The following is a 21,768-nucleotide window of genomic DNA, read 5'->3' as shown; positions in this document are numbered from 1 at the left end:
CGGTAGTTTCATGCAAGACAGTAATACAGAAGTCATATTTGCCTAGAGCAGTATCTCAAAATGAGGTTCCCAGATCAGCAAAAATCTCACCTCCTGAGAGCCGTGAAAGATACTCTCAAGGCCAAACTCCAGATTCACCATCTCAGAAACTTCAGGATGGAGCCCTGCTATGTTACTGGCAGAACCCCCAGGGGAATCGTGACACTCTCTGCAGTTTGTGAGCCCCTGGCACGCACTCCAACTGTCGAATCTTTTTGACATCGATCTCTGCTCGAGTTTGCTTTTGCCACTCTCTAATTAGAGCGCCCTTATTGAATGATAACTTCCTGGCTGGGTAGAGCTGCTCTTTGATCTTCCCATTTTATGGGAAGAAAAATAAACATAAGAGGTTGAAAAAAATCGATCAAAACCGCTGCAGCCTGTGCCGCAGAAGGGGGCAGAGGTGTCTCTTTATGATGCTAAATGGTTCACTGGCACCCACAGAGTGGGTGCTGGCACTGCCTCTCCTGGAGTTCCTTCTGTCCTCTGTCCTCCATTTGAACTGTGTCCTGCAGTGTTCTAAGTGGGAGGTCACTACACCGCCCCCTCCCCGGGCCCCCCATTGTGGGAGGTTGAGCTTGGGGGTGGGTTAGGGGGGAGGGAGTACCAACAGCATGCCTGTCTGAGAAATCAATACAGAATGAAATCCTGTTAAAATTCAGATGGAGGACAGAGGGAGAAGAGGTCAGCCTTTAGCATTCATCAGAGACATGCAGATTTCCCACAGCAATCGCTTCTCTATCTGTTGATCTGTCAGACCAACAAATAACCCAGCGAGATGCCCAGCCTGGTGCTGTGATGACAGTCTCATCTTTTCCAAACCTCCCTACAACTTCCAGGGCCTTCAAACTGCCAGACTTTAGAGCCAGGCATCCCACTGATGAATGTCTAAACTGAGGGAAACAGAGAAACCTTCCTGTGTTTTTCATGTCCGTAGGGCTGTATCCTGAAGGGAGTGGACGAGCCAACCTCGTATAAAGGAATGGTTCAAGAAATCACTATCATAGCCTTAGGGGGAAAAATGAATTTTTAGTGAGTTTTTAATGACATGGTAACCATAACATTTTCCAAGTATACCTTGTTTTCCAGTGCTAGTGACTTGCGCTAAAGGCTGGGGCACAGTGGGCAAGCCCTCTGCCACTGGGCTATATCCCCAGGCCAAAGAGCATGCAGAATGAGGAGCACAGTGTGAATCGTTGGGTTTTTTTTTTTACATATGTATGTGTGTGTAAAAAAAATATATATATATATATTTTTTTTCAGGAAAAACTCCTGGACTCATACCTACCCAAATCTTAATGTTCCTCCTGCTGGGTATTAAATTGTTGATTGCCTATTTTCTCTGTTATATATATTTTTTTCTGTCCTGTCCACATTATTTAAAGTAAATGTTCACTTATGAAGCCAGGGAGGAAAGTCTTCAGAGAAGAACAGCCTATTTGTAATCGCTTGGAAAATCTGTTCCCAGGGTACCCTGGAGACCCTTCCAGATCATGTGGCCTTTGACTTGGCAGCTGGGACGAACAGCGGGCGTGGGAGGCACGGGTGGGAAAGCTGTAGCAATTTATCAAGATGGGGCCAGGCCGGCCTCCTCGAAGCTCTGCACAGGGCCAGTGGGGAGCCCAGAATCCTTAAGCAGGGTCTTTTCTCTCCTGTCTTTCAGCTTTTTGAAAACAAGAAGAATACAAAAAGCAGGAACCGGAAAGTCACCATTTACAGTTTTACAGGAAACCAGAGAAATCGCTGCAGCACATTCAGAGTCAAGAGAAATCAGACCATCTACTGGCAGGAAGGACTGCTGGTCACTTTCGATGGGGGCTACCTCAGGTGGGACATCCAGGAGCCCACCAGCATGGTGTCCAAGCAGTGGCCTGTGATAGCCCGGACATGGTGTCCTTCCCATGTGGAGTGCACCATTCTGCTCCTGAGAAGGGCTTCTCATGATAGCTGGCTGGAAACAGAGACCCTCCCTGTGGATGTCCTGTTGGCCCCATCTCCCTGCCCCGCTCTACCCCGACTCCTTCTTCAGGACAGACTGAGGGAAGCATAGCCCAGGATTTAAGTTCACTCCAGTTGGGAGAGCAGGGAGCAAGGACAAAGTAGGCCATAAAACAGGCATATAAATAGGAGAGTCACCCCAATATCCCACAGGGCACATGGACCCTTAGGGTCCTTGCGGGTTAAGCCCATCCTTGGAAGCAGGGAAATCACTCTGGGTCTTTGATAGTTTGTCAACGGGGTCTTTTTCACTTCCGGGTTACAGTGTGGAATCTTCAGATGTGAACTGGAAAAAGAAAAAGAGCGGAGGGATTAAAATCATCTGCCAATCAGAAATGAGAGACTTCTCAGCAATGGCTTTCATCACAGACCACGTCAACTCCCTGATCGACCAGTGGTTTCCTGGTAAGAGAATATTCTAGAACCAAGCCTTTAAACATGCTTACATAGATAGACAGACAGACAAATGATAAATACATAGGTAAGTAGATGATAGATAGATAGATAGATAGATAGATAGATAGATAGATAGATAGGTAGATATGACTGCCTCTTTGAGAAAGCAAACTTGCCACCACTAGGATGTAGCCCTTTGCCTGAGAGTCCTGCTCTGGGATGGCTGGGGCGGGAATTACTGTGGGATAAGTGACCCACAGGAAGTTGACCAGAACTAGGTCTCCTGGATGCCTACAATATATGGAGAGAAGGCAGTGTGAGTCATACATATGTTTTATGCATGTTGAGGATGATGGGCTTGACATCAGGAGGAGCTCCTGGTGTAGGCACAGTGGCGGGGGAAGGGGTGCTAGGCCAGAGCTGCAGTGCCCTTTCCTCCTTCCCCGTGTGTCCCTGCCCATCCTGGTGATCATCAAGCCGCCCACCCAGGCCTTCTCAGACTCTTTCAGTCCATTTCCCCCACTGACAATTTACACACACCCCAAAAAAAATACTGTTTGAAGTGAACCCCCTTGTGGTCCTCAGTTTGTTTTGCTACTGGGGTGGACAGAGAGCAGACAGCAGGGAGGAGACTGTGGGGACAGCAGCTGCTGTAAGGAGGAGCCTGCTGAGTGAGCACTCCTCCTCCGCCTCTCCACCTCTGGAAACCAGAGGCCAAAGAGTACAGGATAGATTCTGGATGTCTTTTCTGTCACATAAGTCTCTATAAACTGCTCTGCTCTCCTGTCCCTGAGCCTTACATCCCAGGAGGAAAATAGGGAAGTGCTTAAGGATATGGCAGGTCCCACTGCATACAAAATCCAGATGCGGAGTTGGGTTTCCAGGCATGTTGCTTCAAAGAGTGACCCACATGGAAAGTGGCTTAGGAAAGGGATTCTCAGAGAAAACAGCCAGGGTGTGAGTCGGGGGAACTGGGGGCTCTTGACCAGCCAGTGGGACTCTCAGAGCCTGTATCAGCTCTCTGGCCGCTGTGTAGCTCCCTACCAGCCCACGTTCCACCTCAGAAGGTGGTAGGGAGGAAGGCAGGTAGGCCAAATAGACAAGAATCTGAGAGAGAAGAAATCCAGCCAGGCATATGACACAAGGTGTCCCAGAGCCTGCAGCACCACGAGCCAGCAGCCAAGAGGCTCTTCCTGGGGATAGCTTTGAATGTCAAGTGCACCCAGGACATCTAGGAATCCGTGCTGTCTTGTCACCACCCTGCCCCAGGGTCCTTTCATGGGTATGTCTTAGCACCTCCTAATGGGAGGGACACAGAAAAGATGGATCTCCTGATACAGGGACCTAGTCAAGTATCCAGCTTTCCCGCCATCTTTGGTATCCCCAGAGCATGCCAGCACGCCTTCCGTTTCTAATGTGTACTGACTTCAGCTGGGGTCAGATGCAGCCCCAGCCACGCAGGTGAAGTCCCCACCACACTTGGCTTGCCTCTACCAGCCTTCCAAGGGCCGCAGGATACTTTTACTCAGGGTCTGGACCATGGGGTAACCCCTCCCTGACAAATCCTTTAGGAGTAACAATTTTACTGTCCAAAAAGTCACCTGAAGGCAAGGACTGTTGAGACATGCTATAATCCCAGCATTTGGGAAGCTGGGACCAGAAAATCTTGAGTTTGAGGCCAGCCTAGGCTATCTAGCCAAACCCTGCCTTGAAATCAAAACCAAAGCAATAAGGCACCAGGGAGTGTACTAGATTTCAGGTTCCCTGAGGCCCAGGTAGGAGGAGACAGAGCTTCTGAAATAAAGCCAATGGGGCCCCAGGCTTCTTGGGCACTGCTCACAGCCAGTTCACAGACCTGTCTCCGCCTGTGTTCCCGTGTAGCCCTGACAGCCACAGAAAGCGACGGGACCCCACTTATGGAGCAGTACGTACCCTGCCCTGTGTGTGAGGCATCCTGGGCCCAGCACGCAGATCCGAGCGAGAAGTCCGAGAGCGTGCAGTACTTCGATATGGAAGACTGTGTGCTCACAGCCATCGAACGGGACTTCATTTCCTGTCCCAGACACCCAGACCTCCCAGTGCCACTGCAGGAGCTTGTCCCAGAGATGTTCATGACTGACTTCCCAGCCAGGTATGCTCCGAGGTCCCCTCCCAGGACAGGGATACAGGCTGTGCGCCTCTCCTATCAGCTCACTGCATAGTGCCCCAACCATGGGGTGGCAGGAACGGCCCCAGCCATTCCTACCTGCCAAGTCTCTGGTGTCTTAGAACCCCATGGTGAGCCTCCAGAAGGAATTTAGACCAATGGCTTTGCCCTGGAGTCCTCAGCAGGACCTGCTGCACTTTGCACACAGCCACAGGGGGTGGGGGGTGGGGGGGGAGGGCAGGGACACCTGCTCTTTCTGCCTCTCTAAGGGCTGGCCCACCTCAGAGTCCCACTTTGTTGCCCGCTGGAGGACAGATGGCTGGCACAGATGCTCACTGGCCTTTGTGGAAAGGGCACACTTCCCACACCTGCAGCCACATCTTTCTTTTCGGGCAAATGTTGATGCCCGGCTGCAGGCACACTCTACTTCAGTTCTTCCAGCACATTCTACCTCTCCCCTCACAAGATGATAACTGGAGACAGAAATACTACAAAAAAACAGAGAGACTTTGACTTATCCCTTCCAAAAGGAAATGACCACAAAAAAAAGGGGGGGGAGGAGAGAGAGAGAGAGAGAGAGAGAGAGAGAGAGAGAGAGAGGGAGGGAGAGGGAGGGAGAGATTGAAAGAGAGACAAAATAGACTGTCTTCTTTAGTGGCCGGAAGTCACTCCAATCCTTTTGGACTTCAGCCATTCCCAATCATTTTGGAGGTGTGGGAAACTGTCCCTGCCAATGGCATGCTATATCTGGCTTCTTTAACTTTGTTTTCTCTTAAGGGGCTCTGTTTTTCATTTTTCTTCCCTGTTCTCAATGGCCACAGGGCACTCTCTGAATGCACAGAATTGCTGCTCTGTATCCTATGTCCAGGGATTTGTTGAATTTAAAATGGGCCTGGGAGGTGTCTCAGGCAGTGCATGAAGCCCTGTGCTCAGTACTCAACAGGAACGCAGGATAACTAATCAACAATGGACACTTCTCATCCAAGTCCTTTCAGTGTCTCCAGCAGCCTCCTGGTGGACATAGCAAGCACCAGACTGCTGGAAAGCAGCTTTTCTTCACCCCTGGGTCCTTTATGGGCATGCAATGGTGTATGAGCATGAATCGCATGTTCTGGGAGGTGCTAGGTTGGGCACCCTTAAAGTTTTAGATATTTCATTTATCTGCCAAACTTTGTGGCATTTATGCCTCAGCACAGAGACGCCAACTGGTGGTCCGCGGAATTCCCTCTGTGGCTTCAAGAAGCCAGGCTGAATCGAGGAGGTGGTAGTGCGCACCTTTAATCCCAGCACTCAAGAGGCAGAAGCAGGCAGGTCTCTGTGAGTTAGAGACCAGCTGGGTCTACAGAGTTCCAAGGCAGCCAGGGCTACACAAAGAAACCCTGTCTTGAGAAAAGGAAAAAAAAAAAGCCAGGCTGGACTATTCTGGGCAGGAGTCTATCCAAAGAGGAGCCATCCCTGACAGGGGAGTTTGGCAGGCAGAGCTCTTCCCTGTGGCTCCTACAGAACTCTGCATTTTTTTAAAAGCTTGCATAAACCCCAGTAGAAAGCCCTAGAAGGACCCACAGCACTCCCTCAGTTTCCACAGCCCTCTTAGGTAGTATCCACATACCTGTACTTCCCAAGCAAGGGTTTTATGGGGCACTTGAAAAGCATCCCCTGGCTATGCTCAGCATGTGCCCGAGGCTCCAGTGGATGCAGGTGACATAATAAAGCAAATGCACCTAGGGCCGGGAGGGCTCACCAGCATCCTTGGCCTGGATGGACAGGCTGGCACACAGCCCTGATGGAGACCCACGCAGACCTCAGTGGAGTGGGCTGCCTTTCTCCTCCCCACCCAGCCCCCTCTCTCTTTGCTTCGTGTTTTGTCTTTCATGACGCTGCTCCTGAAGAAAGAGGGGCGTCTCGGGAAGTAAGAGACCAGGATCCATGCAGGCCAGAGTCAATGAGGGTGTGAAGAAAGATGCCCACCCCCCGAAAGCACCAAGCCATGCACGCTGCCCCCACCCCAGCACTAATGTCAAAGCCTGCGTCTTTGTACTCAGAAACCTCACGCTGCCCCATCCGCCATCTGAGCTTCATGGAAAGCATCAGCTCTGCCTCATTCTCCTCAGCTTCGTATTCCAGAGCTGTCAAGCCCAGGAGCCTTCACTGAGGGCTGAGGAATAGCAGCCATGTTTCTAGAAGCCCAGCAGAAATCTTTGCTTTCACAAGGCTCAGAATACCCAGCCAGCGAGGTGGCTAAAACACCCAAAGAAATGCTAGTCCCCCAGCTGCAGGGAACATGAGCTCTGTGTGACTGAGGGTGATCTTACCTCATAAAAAGTAGAGAAAAAAAACAAACAAACAGAACTAAGCTAACACTGAACAGTACAGCGTCTCCAAGCATGATGGCTCTCAAAGCACAAAAGGTTCAGAGTGAAATGTGGAGAAGGACCCTTCTTCTATGCCCACTGTAGCCAGGGAGCTCCCTGGAGCCAGGCTTCCTGAGCATCTCTCAGCGGGTCCCTGTGATGTGTCCACCATAGAGAGCAGACCCCAGCTTTACAACACTATGTAGGCTGCCCAGGCTGTCCCCCTGGCACATGGTAGGTCATGGGCAGCCTAGAGCAGTCCGACCTCACAAGCAGGACACACCGAGCCTGAGGCTGGATGCAGGACACACCGAGCCTGAGGCTGGATGCTAACCCCTGTGCTGTCTGTGCCGCAGGCTCTTCCTGGAGAACAACAAGCTGGAGCACACAGAGGGTGAGGGCAGCATCTTGGGCCAAGGGGGCAGCGGCACCGTCATCTACCGGGCCCGGTACCAGGGCCAGCCTGTGGCAGTGAAGAGATTCCATATCAAGAAGTTTAAGAATTCCGCTAATGCCCCAGCAGGTAACAGGGGGCGTGGCTAACACCCTTTTCTTCAGGTATACGAACTCTCTCATGTCCAAACTCCAGGCCACCTTAAGGAGGGCAGAAGCCATGCGTGCAGGTGGACAGGAGCTGAGGAGGATGAGGGGTCTGGTAGTCAGTGCAGCTCTGCTTTGCGCCCAGCCTGGCAGGTTGGGATGTACAGACTAGAGATCCAAGCCTAGTGAGCCCTCACTATTACTGCCTGTCTAGGCAGGAATGTGTGTTAGCAGAGACCATGCTGCTATGTCTATCGACTTTGCGCCGACCAAAGGCCCAGCAGACATGAATGGGCAGTCTGACATCAGTCAGATTCCTCATCTGCAGGGCTCCTCCATATTAAATATTCGCCACACAACATACATGGTATAAGATTTACTGTAGAAGCATGGGGAGAGAAGGAAGGGGGGGGGGTGTCCTGGAGGGACGGAGAGAAAGACAGAGAGAAAGTAAGAAAGCGAGGGAGGATGGAGAAGTTTTCCTTTTTATTTCGGGCCCCTGGGTGGTGGTGGCAGGTGATGACCTCAGAGGTTGCTTAGCAACCTGGAGACAGGTTTGTGAAGCTGCTTGTATGCTAACACTCCAGCCCTGTCCTGTGCAAACAGAAAGCTGTATAAGGAAAGACAAGAGAATGGGCAAGTCCTATATATCGATATTTGGGGTGTTCCCTCTCCCACTACCCGCCAGACCCTACACCCCAAGCCACCAAGAGGCAGCACACTCAGCTCTGCATATCAAATGCAGCCCAAGAACACTTTCCAGTGGGAGGGACCGAGACCATCAGTACTCACGTTAATCCATTTCTGTTGCTACCAACTGAAATACCACACACTGGGCAACTGCTAAACAAAAGGAAGTTGTTTGGTTCAGGGTTGTGTGTGGGGCTTGAGAGAGCCAGGAGCTTAGTGTTGGAGGGTCTTCATACTATATCATCCCAGAAGGCAAAGAGGATGGGGAGCCAGAGACCAAGAAGAGGGCCGGATCTCTTTTTCCAACAGGCCCACCCCTGTGATAACTAACAAAGTCTTGAACACGTGACCACTGGGGGTGGGGGGTAGGGGACACATTCTAACCATAGCCCCGCTGTGTAATGCTCTGCCCAGGCCACCTCTCTGCAGGCAGCTGAACTGCCCCTTGCACCAATGTGTATTCTTTGGTGGAAAAAAATAATAGAATCATAGAAAAATACAAAGAAACCAGAAAGGAAGAAACCAGCTTGCAGTTCTTTGAAGAGCGTGTTGGTTTCTGCACTGACCTGACAGGCTTGGTTGACATATCTCAGGCCGATAAAAGTTCCCTGAAAGTCCTGGCCATGAGCAGAATATTAGAGTCCAGTGGTGCTCTCACCCTCGGCAGAGAGCATTAGAAACTAGCCTCCACAGCAGCGATTAAAAGACAATATTTGGAATTGTGATTAACTAGGGCATCCGACTCCCAGCTGGGCAATTTGACTACGGCATATGCGTTGAGCCAAGGCTAAGAGCTGACAGGGACTGGGGCCAACCCAGAAAAAGTTCTGAATAGGTACAGAGGTCACAGAAGGGTGCTTCTAGGGCCTCGTGCAGGCCTGCCCAGGAAACAGAAGCAGCTTGTAGGCTCGGAGAGGCGGCACATGGCAGAGGTGACATTGCTGGTCAGAGAGAAGACAGCACACTCACTCAGTAGGGTGGAGATCAGAACCTTATCCACCCTCTAAAAAGTAAATAAATAAATAAATTCTTAATGGGTCAAAGAACCAGAGTGAGAACCGACCGTTTCCCTTAGGAGCCAAACGGCCAGCACACACTCAAGGTCTTGCAAAACCAGCAGCTTGATCACTAAGATTTTTGGAGTGCTTGACCTCTCACACTCAGCAGTGCCCAACTTTGAAATCTGTGGGGGAAGGAATACAAACAGGAAACAAGACAGTCAAGACTTGGGTATATGTACCCTGCCTAGTGACTTGAGAGACAGATGGTCCTGTGTGGACTGGCCACACCCAGGGGTGTTGTCCTGAACCACCCAAATGTCCTGCAGGCCATCCTCTAAAAGATGCGTGCATGTCAAGGGCTGTGGAAGAAGTTACAACGAGGCTGAAAGTCACTCACCGCTGCTGTAGACCCATCCCCTCTAATAGGAATGTCATAGGCCAGCAGCCATGGACAAATGTCTCGCCAGCTGATGGTGATGATGGTGGCTCCCACTTTCATTAGTCCTGGCTACTTTGGTAAGGAATAAGGCAACTTGCAGTGACTCTGAGGGTAGAAGGGAAGGGGAGCAACTACATTCCAGAAAGCTCCTGGGCCAGGCTATGACTCAGACAAGGGGATGCAAAGGGAGTGAGGTCACTGGTACCTCCAAGTGACCGGCAGACCGGCAGCTGTGGCTGAGAGTTGTAAGAGCACTCTCTCTGAGCCATGAGGGTGGAGCCTTGTGGCAGGTCCTTCCTTGAAGGAGCCCAGTGGAACTCAGCGAGTACCTAGCATCAGTCACAAATGACAAGGCCACATTAGCTTTTGCATATGGAAGAGGCTTGGAGTCAGCAGGGAGGCATAGCCCAGTGGACAGTAACCTGGGGACATCCCTTTGGGATCTTTGAATACAGCACAGGAAAGAGTTTCAGGATGAGTGATGGTGAAACAAAGGTGCCGAGTCTTTATATATAGAGAGAGTGCATACTGTAGAGGTAAGTGGGGGGTCGGGGGTGGGGTAGACAGGGGACAACACATCGGAGGCAAAAAGAGACACCCTTAAAGAAAGGATAATAGCACCTGCCTGAGACATGGGTGCAGCCACTCAAGAGAGTCAGGCTTTAAGTACCGTACTCTGTGTGTGTGTGTGTGTGTGTGTGTGTGTGTGTGTGTGTGTGTGTGTGTGTCTGTGTGTCTGTGTGTGTCTATGTGTGTCTGTGTGTATCTGTGTATGTGTAAGAGAAATTTACAACCAGGCTCAAACATTGAGCAAAGTTTAATAATTAGGTACAAAAAAAATATAGCTTCGTTCACCTATTTCTCCCATCTTAAAGCCTCTCCTTGTCAAGGAACCTGCCGGGCATTTTTACTGAGTATTTGTCAAGAATTAGTATTGAGACCATGCTGAGATAGATAAACTCAAAGGCCTCCTAAGTTCCACCCCTTGGCAAGCGAAGCGTGGTTCTTCTGTGGATTTCAGGACTCCTTTTCGACACGCTGCTTAGGGAAGAGAATAACGTAGTCCCTGAAGGCGCTCTGGGTGGCTCTGTCAAGTTGTGCTGAAGTTTTTGATTCCTAGTCAGAGGGGAAGGGAACCAGAGGAAAGGGCTTCCTCCCTTCTGTTGTCCCCTTAGTTTTCCCTGACTTTCTGTCTGTCTTAGTCTCAGCCCCACAATCCACCCTTTAGGACCAAATCCTGGCCATCAATATTACAACCCCTCCCCCCCCCCCCCCCGACAGTGTGTACTTTAAAATATAAATCCTTGTCTCGCCTAATCCAAATCCCTGTAATGCAATGCTAAGTATGGTAGCCCCCTGTGTCATGTGACCATTAGGGCACAACCTACCTGGCCTAGACCCGGGTCTACCTTGCCTCAGGTCCAGCAGGGAGGCCCGTGCCTAGATCTACCTAGATAGCCCATAGCCTTCCTTTGTCCTGCAGACACCATGCTGAGACACCTGAGAGCCATGGACGCCATGAAGAACTTCTCAGATTTCCGGCAGGAGGCCAGCATGTTGCATGCCTTGCAGCACCCCTGCATCGTGTCCCTCATCGGCATCAGCATCCACCCGCTTTGCTTTGCCCTGGAGCTTGCCCCACTGAGCAGCCTCAACACCGTGCTGTCTGAGAACGCCAAAGGTACCACCACTCTGAGAACATTCCATGGGGGCCATGCCTGCAGCCTGCTCCTGGGACGCCAGCAGCGCCCCAGTGCCAGAGGATGGGCTTCTGGAGAGCCTTGGGTCCAGAAGCTTCCTCCTATCTCACGTGTCTACCTTGGTTGCAAAAGCAAAGCTCTGGGTGGTTTCAGTGAGCCAGGCTGTGCCCAGCCCCACAGCAGGGGCCTTGCCAACTCCAAACATGTGGAAGAGCTCACACTTTGAGGTCAGACAGAAACAAATCACAAGTTTTATAAGAAGAGGGACGACACTGAGCCTTGGATGAGATAGCAATGTTGGCCCAAGAGACAGCAGCAGTTGGTACTTCAAGCCACACCTACATCATTAAGTCCCCCTGTAACCACATGCACACACTGGGCACCAGTTAAGACAGAGCCTGGGACCCCTTCTGCTGTGTCCTGTCTGTTGCCGGAGATAGGGAGGTGGCTGCTTTCACTAAGAAAGAACTGCCTTTAAGCCAGTCTCTTCTCAACCTCAGTGAAAATGGAAGATTCATGAAGTTTCTGTATCTTTTTTGGGGGGGGGTTGTTTTTCTTTTTTGAGACAGGGTTTCTCTGTGTAGACCTGGCTGTCCTGGAACTCACTTTGTAGACCAGGCTGGCCTCGAACTCAGGGAGATCCACCTGCCTCTGCCTCTCAAGTGCTGGGATTAAAAGTGTGTGCTGCCGCCGCCACCACTCGGCCAAATTTCTGTATCTTTAGTTTACCCTTGACCACAGGACAAAGTTGACCTGAGATAAGTTCAAAAGGGCTGGAATCCTTTAGTGAAAACATTTGCAACTCCACACATGGCCTATCATGACAGGGTCCCCAAGAGCAAGCATTTCTATCCCGAATGCATGCTACTCTCCTGGCCTCTAGCATGAAGAAGGGCAAGAACGTATCCACGGAAAGTATTAGGGGGTGCGTGAGTCAGTTTTCTGTTGCTGTGACGAAATGTCTGAGATAAACAACTTATGACAAGACAAGGCTGCTTTGGGCTCATGGTTTTAGAGATTTCAGGCCGCTGTCAGCTGGCCTTGTTCTTTGGGCCTGTGGTTCTGTGGTACTTTACAATGGGGTCATGTGACAGAAAAGGCTTCTTGTGTAATGTCATCTAGGAGGTTAAGAAAAGAGAAAGAAGGGCCTGGAGAGATGGCTCAGAGGTTAAGAGTGCTGTCCGGTCTTCCAAAGGTCCTGAGTTCAATTCCCAGCAACCACATGGTGGCTCACAACCATCTATAATGAAATCTAGCGCCCTCTTCTAGCCTGCAGGCACACATGTGGGCAGAATACTATATAAATAAATATTTAAAAAGAGAAAGAGAAAGCAGGCTGAGCAAGCCATGGGGAGCAAGCCAGTAATCAGCACCCCTCCATGGCTTCTGCATCAGCTCTGCCTCCTGGTTCCAGTCCTGTTTGAGTTCCTGCCTTGGTTTCCTTCAGTGATGGACTACAATATGGAAGTGTAAGCCAAATAAACCCTTTCCTCCCTCCCTGCCCCACTTACAGAGAGAGAGAGAGAGAGAGAGAGAGAGAGAGAGAGAGAGAGAGAGAGAGAGAGAGAACGGTTAGCGTCCCGATGACCCCTTCAAAGGCATGTCTCCAGTGACCTCACTGCCTTCTGTGAGGTCTGTCTTGGTTAGGGTTTCTATTGCTGTGATAAAACCATAACCAAAGCAGTATGGCGAGGAAAGGGCTCGTTTCGGCTTACAGCTTATGATCCATCATGCAGGGAAGTCAAGGCTGGAACCTGGAGGCAGGAACTGATGCAGAGGCCATGGAGGAAAGTTGCTTGTGGGTTTGCTCAGCCTGCTCTCCTAGACATCCCAGGACCACACCATGGGTGAAATCGCCCACAGTGGGCTGAGCCCTCCCACATCAATCACCAATCTAGAAAATGCACAACAGGCTTTGCCCACAGGCCAGTGGAAAGAACCTCAGGCGAAGTTCTTTCTTCCATACCGACCCTAGCTTATGTCAGGTTGACATAAAACTAGGCAGCACAAGGCCCCAGTTATTAAAGGTCTCATCAATTACCAAAAGTGCCATACACGCCAACCCTTTAGCCCCATTTATGCTAAAGTAGAGGAGAGAGAAGAAGAATCAAAGACAGGTTCTAGAACTCTAATTTGTTTCAGTCTTAGGTTTAATAAATTTGAACATAGATTCTGCTTTCTCTCCAAGATTCTTCCTTCATGCCCTTGGGACACATGCTCACCCAAAAAATAGCCTACCAGATTGCTTCGGGCCTGGCCTACCTCCACAAGAAGAACATCATCTTCTGTGACCTCAAGTCAGACAACATCCTGGTGTGGTCCCTGAGCGTCAAGGACCACATCAACATCAAGCTGTCAGACTACGGCATCTCACGGCAGTCCTTTCACGAGGGTGCCCTGGGTGTGGAGGGCACCCCGGGATACCAGGCTCCAGAGATCAGGCCCCGCATCGTGTATGATGAGAAGGTATCTTCTGGTCCCACTGTCATCCCCAAACCCAGCTATACACAGCAGGAGCCCAGGTCCAGTAAGAAGCCAGACAGGCAGTTCTGGGGTTCTGGGCTCACCTTCTCTGGTGTTTTTTCCTCTCTCACATTTGCTCAGTAAGGTAGCTTCTGCCTCTAACCAGAAGGTACTGGAGCCTGTGTCTGCCTGCTAGTTAAAAGGCTGGCCTTAGCTTTTGAAGCATTTTTTTAGTTTGTCTATGTTGGTGCAAATGTGGGTACAGGTGTGGGTGCAGGTGTGGGTACAGGTGTGGGTGCAGGTGTGGGTGCAGGTGTGGGTGCAGGCGTGGGTACAGGTGTACATCCAGGTGTGGGTGCAGATGTGCTTGCCCATCCACCAACCTTAGTGTCTTCCTCTGTCACTCTCCACCTTGTGTTTTGAAGCAGGCTCTCTCACTGAACCTTGAGTTAGCTCTCTGATTGACTAGACTTGTTAGTCCATGAGCCCCTTGGGATCCTCCTGCCTCCACCTCCCAGGGTTGGGATTCCAGACACACACTACCACACCTGGCTTTTACGTAGGTGCTGGGGATCCTTTCACTGCCAGCACCTTTCCCGCTGAGCCATCTCCCCAGCCATAGCTACAAGAGTCCGGGACGGAAGACCACCTTGCAGGATGCGCTTAAGAAGCAGACAGAGTAAAAAGGTGGTAGAAGTTCTTGGTACCACAAGGTTCTGGTTAAGTGCCAGGCCGGAAGAGAGTGAGTTCTGTGGAAGTGAGTGTGGCTTCCCAGGCAGCCGTGGCTTGGACTGGGGCCGAGTCCAGATGTCTTCTTAGTAGTTGCAAGTCATACTAGCCTGTTCTTTCACCTCCCCTCTGACTCAAACTTATCTTTATTATACTTAGCTACTTATGTATTTACTTGGGGGGCCCCTGTGTATAGATCAGGAGACAACTTGCAGGACTTAGTTCTCCCTTCCACAGTGTGGGTTCTGGGGTTTGAACTTAGCTCACTGGGCTTAGTGGCATGTGCCTTCACCTGCAGAGTCACTGTGTCACTTGCTCCCTGATTTTTCATCATATCACTTCCAAATGAGTCATGGACCTTGAGAATGGCCTAATCGTGTGTGGGTTAACTCAGCAGCCATAGCTGTTGCCCACGGTAGAAAAGTAAAAAATCAAAGCTCCAGAAACAAGAAGCTTCTTAGTGGCAGGTGACCAGACAAGACATTCACTGAACAGAGGCTGTGATAGAAAAGTTACATTAAAACCTGCTGACGTGCTGGGCACAGTAGCACATGCCTGTAATCCCAGCCCTTGGGAAGGCAGAGACAGGTGGATGTCTGTGAGTTCGAGGCCAGCCTGGTCCACAAAGCGGCACAGCCAAGGCTACCCAGAGAAACCCTGTCTCAAAACAAAACAAAACAAAACAAAACTACCAACTCCATCTCAGACATTCTCTTGTGAAAGATGCTCCCCAACTTATACACTTATATGGGGGGATGAGTATGCTGGGTCATTTGATGGCAATTAAAATGAGAAAACACATGAGTTGCAGTCTAGGAAACATGCCCCTTTTTCTAAGGGCTCTGTCTCAGATTCTACCCATAATGCACTATGGTAATGGTCTGATTTGATGGACAAGTGCTAAGCTTGATGTCAGAGGGCCTCTTACAACAAACAAAGAACTATCTTCACAAATGTAATACAGTGCCTGCTGTATTATACAGCCCTCTGGAATCTTGGCTTTGGAGCCCTTAATTGATACCTGGTATTTAGCAATTCCAGAGTGTATGTCTGTCATGTGGATGGACAAAGGATGGATGGGGAAGGTCCATAAGCAATACAGATAGAGGAAAGGGCAAATGATTAGATAAATGGGTGGAAGGATAGGTGGCCAGATGGTTGTCTGGATGTTTGAGCAGATCAGGGTAGATGGGTGAAATCAGTGGATAGACTGATGAGGGTCTCTTTGCGGGGGGGGGGGGGGGGGGACCTGGGTCTCTCTCATCTGATTGCACCTGCCTGTTTTCTCTTCCTTTCTAAAGTTGCTGGGCCCGGGCAGGAGACCTAACTTGGCTTGCCTTTCTGCCCAGGTAGACATGTTCTCCTATGGCATGGTGCTGTACGAGTTGCTGTCAGGACAGCGCCCTGCACTGGGCCACCACCAACTTCAGATTGCCAAGAAGCTGTCCAAGGGCATCCGCCCAGTTCTGGGGCAGCCAGAGGAAGTGCAGTTCCATCGTCTCCAGGCACTCATGATGGAGTGCTGGGACACAAAGCCGGAGAAGGTACTCGGAACAGAGTGGGGCCGGGGCCTGTCTTCCCCTGGCGGGAGGGGTTGTGGGTCTCCAACGCATGTGTGTGCCTGCTCATCCACCCTCACTAAGGACAACTGGGCAAACTTCCCTGTTTGTTTCTTCCAGAGGGAGCTTTATTTCCCCTAATGTATCTAGGCTTGGTGTATGTTTGTGTGTGTATGTGTGTGTGTGTGTGTGTGTGTGTGTGTGTGTGTGTGTGTCTGTCTGTCTGTCTGTCTGTCTGTCTGTCTGAAAGTTGCCTTTTTTTTTTCTTTTCAATATGTGTATTCAGAACCAGAAGTACTTCAAATTTTGGAGTTTTTCAGATTTTTAGAATATTCACATGTTAGTTGACCATACTTCAATACAAAATTCCAAAGTTTAAAGTGCTCTGAAATCTGGAACTTTTTGAGTTCCACTCAATTTATATACCAAACCCATTGAGGCAATATAGTCCTCATACAAGAGCAGAGGGAAGGTATGTACGCCTTTGGAGGGTTTGCTCATGAGCAGCAGGGACTGTATTACATTTGCAAAGATAGTTCTTTGTTTGTTGTAAGAGGCCCCCTCCCCCGACGTCAAGCTTAGCACTTGTCCATCAAATCAGACCATTACCATAGTGCATTATGGGTAGACTCTGAGACAGAGCCCTTAGAAAAGTTTATGACCCTTGACTGAAGGTAGGACACAATGGACCTTTGACTCTAGAGCATCCAAGCCTATACTGTGGCCATGATAACCCAGAGGCTATGAAGGGCTTTTATTGGTGGAGGTGGTGGTGGTGGTGGTGGGGGTTCTTCTGAAGGCTTTTCAGGCATGTGTTAGGCTAACCCTAACTGGGAAGATTCTCACATTCCCCTGGCATGTGCCAGGTGACCCTGTGTGGGCAAACTGCGCAGCTGTGCTCACCGGGGATTCTCTCTCCTGCAGCGCCCGCTGGCCCTGTCTGTGGTGAGCCAGATGAAGGACCCAACCTTCGCCACCTTCATGTACATGCTGCCCTGTGGGAAACAATCAGCCTTCTTTTCATGCCAGAGCCAGGAGTACACTGTGGTGTTCTGGGATGGGAAGGAGGAGTCCAGGTAACCTCTTCCACCTGTCCTTCACTGCTTATGTCTTGGGTGGCACTGGGACCAGAAAAGCAATGATGCAGGCAGCGGATTCCAAAGCCTTGCTCAAAGTCCATTCAAGAGTGAAGCCACACTGGGCGCTGGTGGTGCACGCCTTTAATCTCACCACTTGGGAGGCAAAGGCAGGCAGATCTCTGAGTTCAAAGCCAGTTTGGTCTGTAGGGTTGAGTTCTAGGACAGTCAGGGCTATACAGAGAAACCCTGTGGATTGGGGGGAGAAGAGGAGGGGTTGAGTGTGCTGGAAACCCAATTCCAATGATGGAGCTGTTCACACTCTGAGCATGGACATCAGAGGATACTGAAGCCGGGAGAGTGAGCAGCCAATGACATGGAGTAAAAAGCCAAAGGACCAGAACCAAAGAGAGACCGACTAAAAGAGAGGACTAAAAGGCAAAGACAAAGAACTGTCATTGGCACCCCAGGATCTAGACGTGGTCTCTACTACCAGGGTTCATCAAATGGCTGCCTCCAGGGCTGGGCCTGGGACCTTTGGCACAGGAGATGGAAGCAGGGAAAGGCTTCTGGGAGTATATTATTGGTACCCTCTTTCACCCACCTGAGGATGCTCGCTTTGCCCTTCATTTCAGACACAAGCAGGATGCTGCAGAGAGTTCGGCTTAGGGACAAAATGATCATTCCCAATAGGAGAAGGGCCTTAAAAATGTCCATCTGCCTGCAGTGGAGTGTGAGGGGGCTTCTGCCTGGCATACAGAGCAGGGAACATGGACAGAGGTAGGGGAGAGCATGAACGCTATCCATGAGGGGAGAGAGGCAGAGAGGCAGGAAACACAGGAGGACAGTTTGACAGCGCTGTGGCTAGACTGATCATTTCTCTGTACCTTTATTTTTCTTAATGCAACCGTATTTAGAGCACCACTAAGTTTTTTTCAACACATAGGGAAAAAGACTAAAATGAGTAGAACTTTGGAGAACATTTAGTTTGCAAGGTTTGCACCCATTTTTATCACTTGCAGCCACTTGGTGTCAGTCATGGATGGTGAAAGCCTTCCAAAGTATGGATCCTGGCTGCTGCTTCACTCTGAGTGGGGGAAAGAGCTGTGTGCCCTGGGGAGTGCAGCCAACCAACCACCCTCTCCTGTACTTACTCTTCCCTCTTCCATGCAAAGGATGCTGGGAATGCATGGAGAGGCAGTGGTACTGGACGCATTGGTGCCTGTGAGCCAAGCACCCGCTCTCCTTACTAACTGGGCTAGTTCTCAGAGCACCCAAGCTGGGGACATGTCTTGAGCCTCACCCAGTCAAGTGTCAAATTTGCACATCTTATCTTTAGCCTGGCTGAAGAGGCTGCCCATGTTCCTGTGATGAGCGGGCTCTGGCCAATGGGAGGACACTTAGCAGTCCAATGGAGTTGCCCTGTGTCCCCATGTTGGGGCGACTGCCTCAACCCTCAGGGGTCACAAAAGGAAAGGAGGCTGGCGTCCCATTGGGATGTCCTTTCTCTTCCATGTTCAAGCTTCGTACAGCAGGCAAATCTAGCTGTTACCCAGTGTCAGGAGGACTGGGCTTTGGTTCTCTCAGAATGTGGCAAGGTGTGATTCTGATTTCCAGAAGTAAACAGAAGTAATCAACAGCTGTCAGTGTCGTTTGTATATCACTGTGAACAAAATGTCTGACAGAAGCAAGTCAAGGGCGGACGATCGATCTGGACTCACTGTGTCCCATTCCTGCTGTCTTGGCTCCTTGCACTTGGGAGGAACTTCATGGTACCAGAAGTTGTCTGTTACTTCTGGGAGAGAAGCTGCAGAGAGGAAGTGAGAGAGACTGGGGTCCTGGTACAACATTCAAAGCCATGCCACCCCACTTTCCAAAGTTTCCACAGCCTCCCAAAATTGTACCTACATCTGGGAACCAAATCTTTAAAACAAGTGATAGACTCCCAGTCTTAAATGGTCTCTTCCAAGGCCATTGCAGCAGCCTGGGGAAGGAGGGGGCTCCCGGCTATCTGGAACTGACCACAGGTTGTTGCCAACCACAGGAATTACACAGTGGTCAACACAGAGAAGGGCCTGCTGGAAGTACAGAGGATGGCCTGTGCTGGCATGAAGCTGAGCTGCCAGCTCAAGATCCAGAGTTCAGTGTGGATAGCCACCGAGGTAAACTGCAGGGCCCATGTCAGGGTGAGCTCTAGAGGGCTGCAGTTCCTGGTGGGGATGGGGGGGGGCGCTCAGAGAGCAGATTTGTCAAAATGTAAGGTGTCCAGGTCAACTTGACTATTGATCGGGTGACCCCAGCTTGTCCCTGAACAACCCCTAGAACAATGTCATCAGTCCTGTAAGCTAGGTCACCAGGGGACTTACTGCTGCCTCCTGCTCACCACCAGCTGGCAGCTGGGATCCAAGGTGGTGAGAGTAGGTAGGGACTCGCAGCAGGAGAAACAAGGTGTGTTGGTGGCATGCTGTGTTTTCTCGTAACACTGCGAGAGCCGCAGAGCACAGCTCATCCCTGAAGAGCCCCCGGCCTCCTAGTCAAAAGTCATTGGAAGACCCAAGCAACTGTCTTATGAGAAATCCAAACACTGGCCCAAATCAAATGCTCTGGGCCTGTGAGTAAGGAAAGGATCATCAGAATCCTTCTACTGTTTAGAAGTATGGCTAAATATGTACTCCCAAAATACCCATGAGACTAAGACCTCAAGAATTAAGAATTTGATCTAAGAGAATACACAAAGAGAGAGCTCTAAGAATGCCTATCCCAATGTAATTCTTTATAGAGACAACAAATTCACTAAATATATATAAAAGTGATGGGCAGAGGAGGTGACCCCCATATCCACCCTAAAGGGAATGAAGGGGCTGTGCCTGTGGCACACTGTCACTGTATTGTGACACCACTTTGCTAGTGCGATGCTCGTGCACACCCACAGCAAGCCTCTGAGATGGTCTGTCCCCCTTTCCTGAGGACTCTCTGTGGAATAACTTTCTTCCATACTATTCCATAGTTTTCAAAGTTTCTACAAAAAAGCGGAAATGAATTAGCAAGCAAAACACTGCCCTTTTATGGTACCAAAGGGTGTTCCCCAGGCTGAAAGATGTGTCAGTCACTTCTTTATCTGGATCTTAGAATGGACTCGTCTGCTTTTGCAGGACCAGAAAATTTATGTCTACAGCCTGAAGGGCATGTGCCCACTAAGCATGCCCCAGCAGGCCCTGGACACCCCAGCTGTTGTCACCTGCTTCTTAGCAGTGCCTGTTATTAAAAAGGTAAGGTGTGTAGAGGAGCATATTCAGGTCTGACACCTGGTATAAGAGGATCTCCTTGCTGGAGACGATGGGTTGAGCTGGGGATAGTGGAGTCACAATTTTCTGAGCCACCTTGCCCAGGTCACAGTCAGCCTCAGAGACACAGGTGACCATCATTAACATGGAGGGCCCCTGACCCAGGTGAGGTTCCTATAGGTGAGAATGATGAAGTAAGCTCTTGCACATGAACCCTACTCCTGACAGATGTAGCAGGAGCCTCTCCCCAGCCTGCCTGGCCACTGTCCTCCCTGATTAGCAGGGGCAATGGATTCCCTTCTGTTTCTGCCTCTTTCAAAGACTCGCTTTCCTTCCCAGGTCACAGTCCAGCACCCAACAGACCCATTTCCTCATCTTCCTGACCCCATCCACTCTGTGCCCTCCCCAGCCCTAGGCTTAGCCAGCTCTGCCACATCTTGGCATTGAATCCAGCTTCACTGGGGCTATTGAGGCCATCACTTGATTGGCTCTGGGCCTTCTCCTCCAAACAGTGGGCACAGGGCCTTCACCTTCCTTTCTGGTGAACTGTCAGAATCCAAAACCATGATCTCTTTTCTGAGAAGTTGTGTAGAGGAATTTTAATTCAGCAACATGGCTACTTGGGTTAGAATACAGACACACTTTGAATCCCAGAGGCAAGCAGATCTCTGAGTTTAAGGCCAGCCTGATATAGAGCAAGTATCAAGTAAAAAAAAAAAAGTTTAGGTCAAGACGTGGTGGTTCACACCTTTAATCTCAGCACTCAGGAGACAGAGGCATACAGATCTCTGTGTTCTAGTCAGTTCCGTTCAGGCAGTTCAGTTGACTCAGGGAGTTAAGAGACAGTGCAGTGGAGTTAAGTTTGTGGCAGTTCAGTTCATGGAATTCAGAGGCAGTTTTTACTGGGAGAGTTTTACAGAGACAGGTTGAACTGAAAACACCAAAACATAGGTAAAGAAAGAATGGGCCAGGAGCCAGAAGATTAGAACAGATTGCCAAAATTAGTATGAGGCCAAGCAGAGCAATTCAGTCAGAAGTTGACAGAAGCCAATTTGAATCAGTCAGCTTGGAGAGGCGTTTGAGCCAGAGGAGTTGAACCAGGCAGCCAGAGTTCAGAGAGAGCTAGAAAGGGTGAGCTTATTCATCGGAGAGCTCAGAGGCTGAAAACATTCTAGGCCTAGATTGTACAGAGGCTAGAAGCTTCCAGGGCTGGGCCTAAGTTAGCAAGTCCCCAAAATGACACTTACATCAGGAGAATAAAAGCTGCTTCTACAAAGTTGGGTGGCGCTGCCTGCTCTCCCAAGCTCTGCTGCCTTCCCTGGATCCAGACAGGCCATGAGGGGCCTGTGGATGCAGT

The 21,768-nt window shown here is 50.2% G+C and overlaps 1 protein-coding gene across 3 annotated transcripts in view; it reads left to right on the top strand.

The window, feature by feature from the left end:
- LRRK1 (leucine rich repeat kinase 1) overlaps positions 1-21,768 on the top strand; it is a 143,694-nt gene that overhangs the window by 115,210 nt on the left and 6,716 nt on the right. For all 3 annotated transcript variants that reach the window (XM_084773340.1, XM_084773341.1, XM_084773342.1), the window contains 10 exons: positions 1,703-1,866; positions 2,303-2,442; positions 4,315-4,564; positions 7,287-7,453; positions 11,084-11,281; positions 13,489-13,766; positions 15,842-16,036; positions 16,976-17,127; positions 19,172-19,289; positions 20,280-20,396. In XM_084773340.1, coding sequence (XP_084629466.1) covers positions 1,703-1,866; positions 2,303-2,442; positions 4,315-4,564; positions 7,287-7,453; positions 11,084-11,281; positions 13,489-13,766; positions 15,842-16,036; positions 16,976-17,127; positions 19,172-19,289; positions 20,280-20,396 — 1,779 coding nt within the window. The remainder of the gene's footprint in view (positions 1-1,702; positions 1,867-2,302; positions 2,443-4,314; positions 4,565-7,286; positions 7,454-11,083; positions 11,282-13,488; positions 13,767-15,841; positions 16,037-16,975; positions 17,128-19,171; positions 19,290-20,279; positions 20,397-21,768) is intronic.

This window comes from Acomys minous (assembly GCF_964271855.1).
Source record: "Acomys minous genome assembly, chromosome: 2".
NCBI classification, from domain to species: domain Eukaryota; kingdom Metazoa; phylum Chordata; class Mammalia; order Rodentia; family Muridae; genus Acomys; species Acomys minous.
This window is presented reverse-complemented; position numbering and strand designations above follow the sequence as displayed.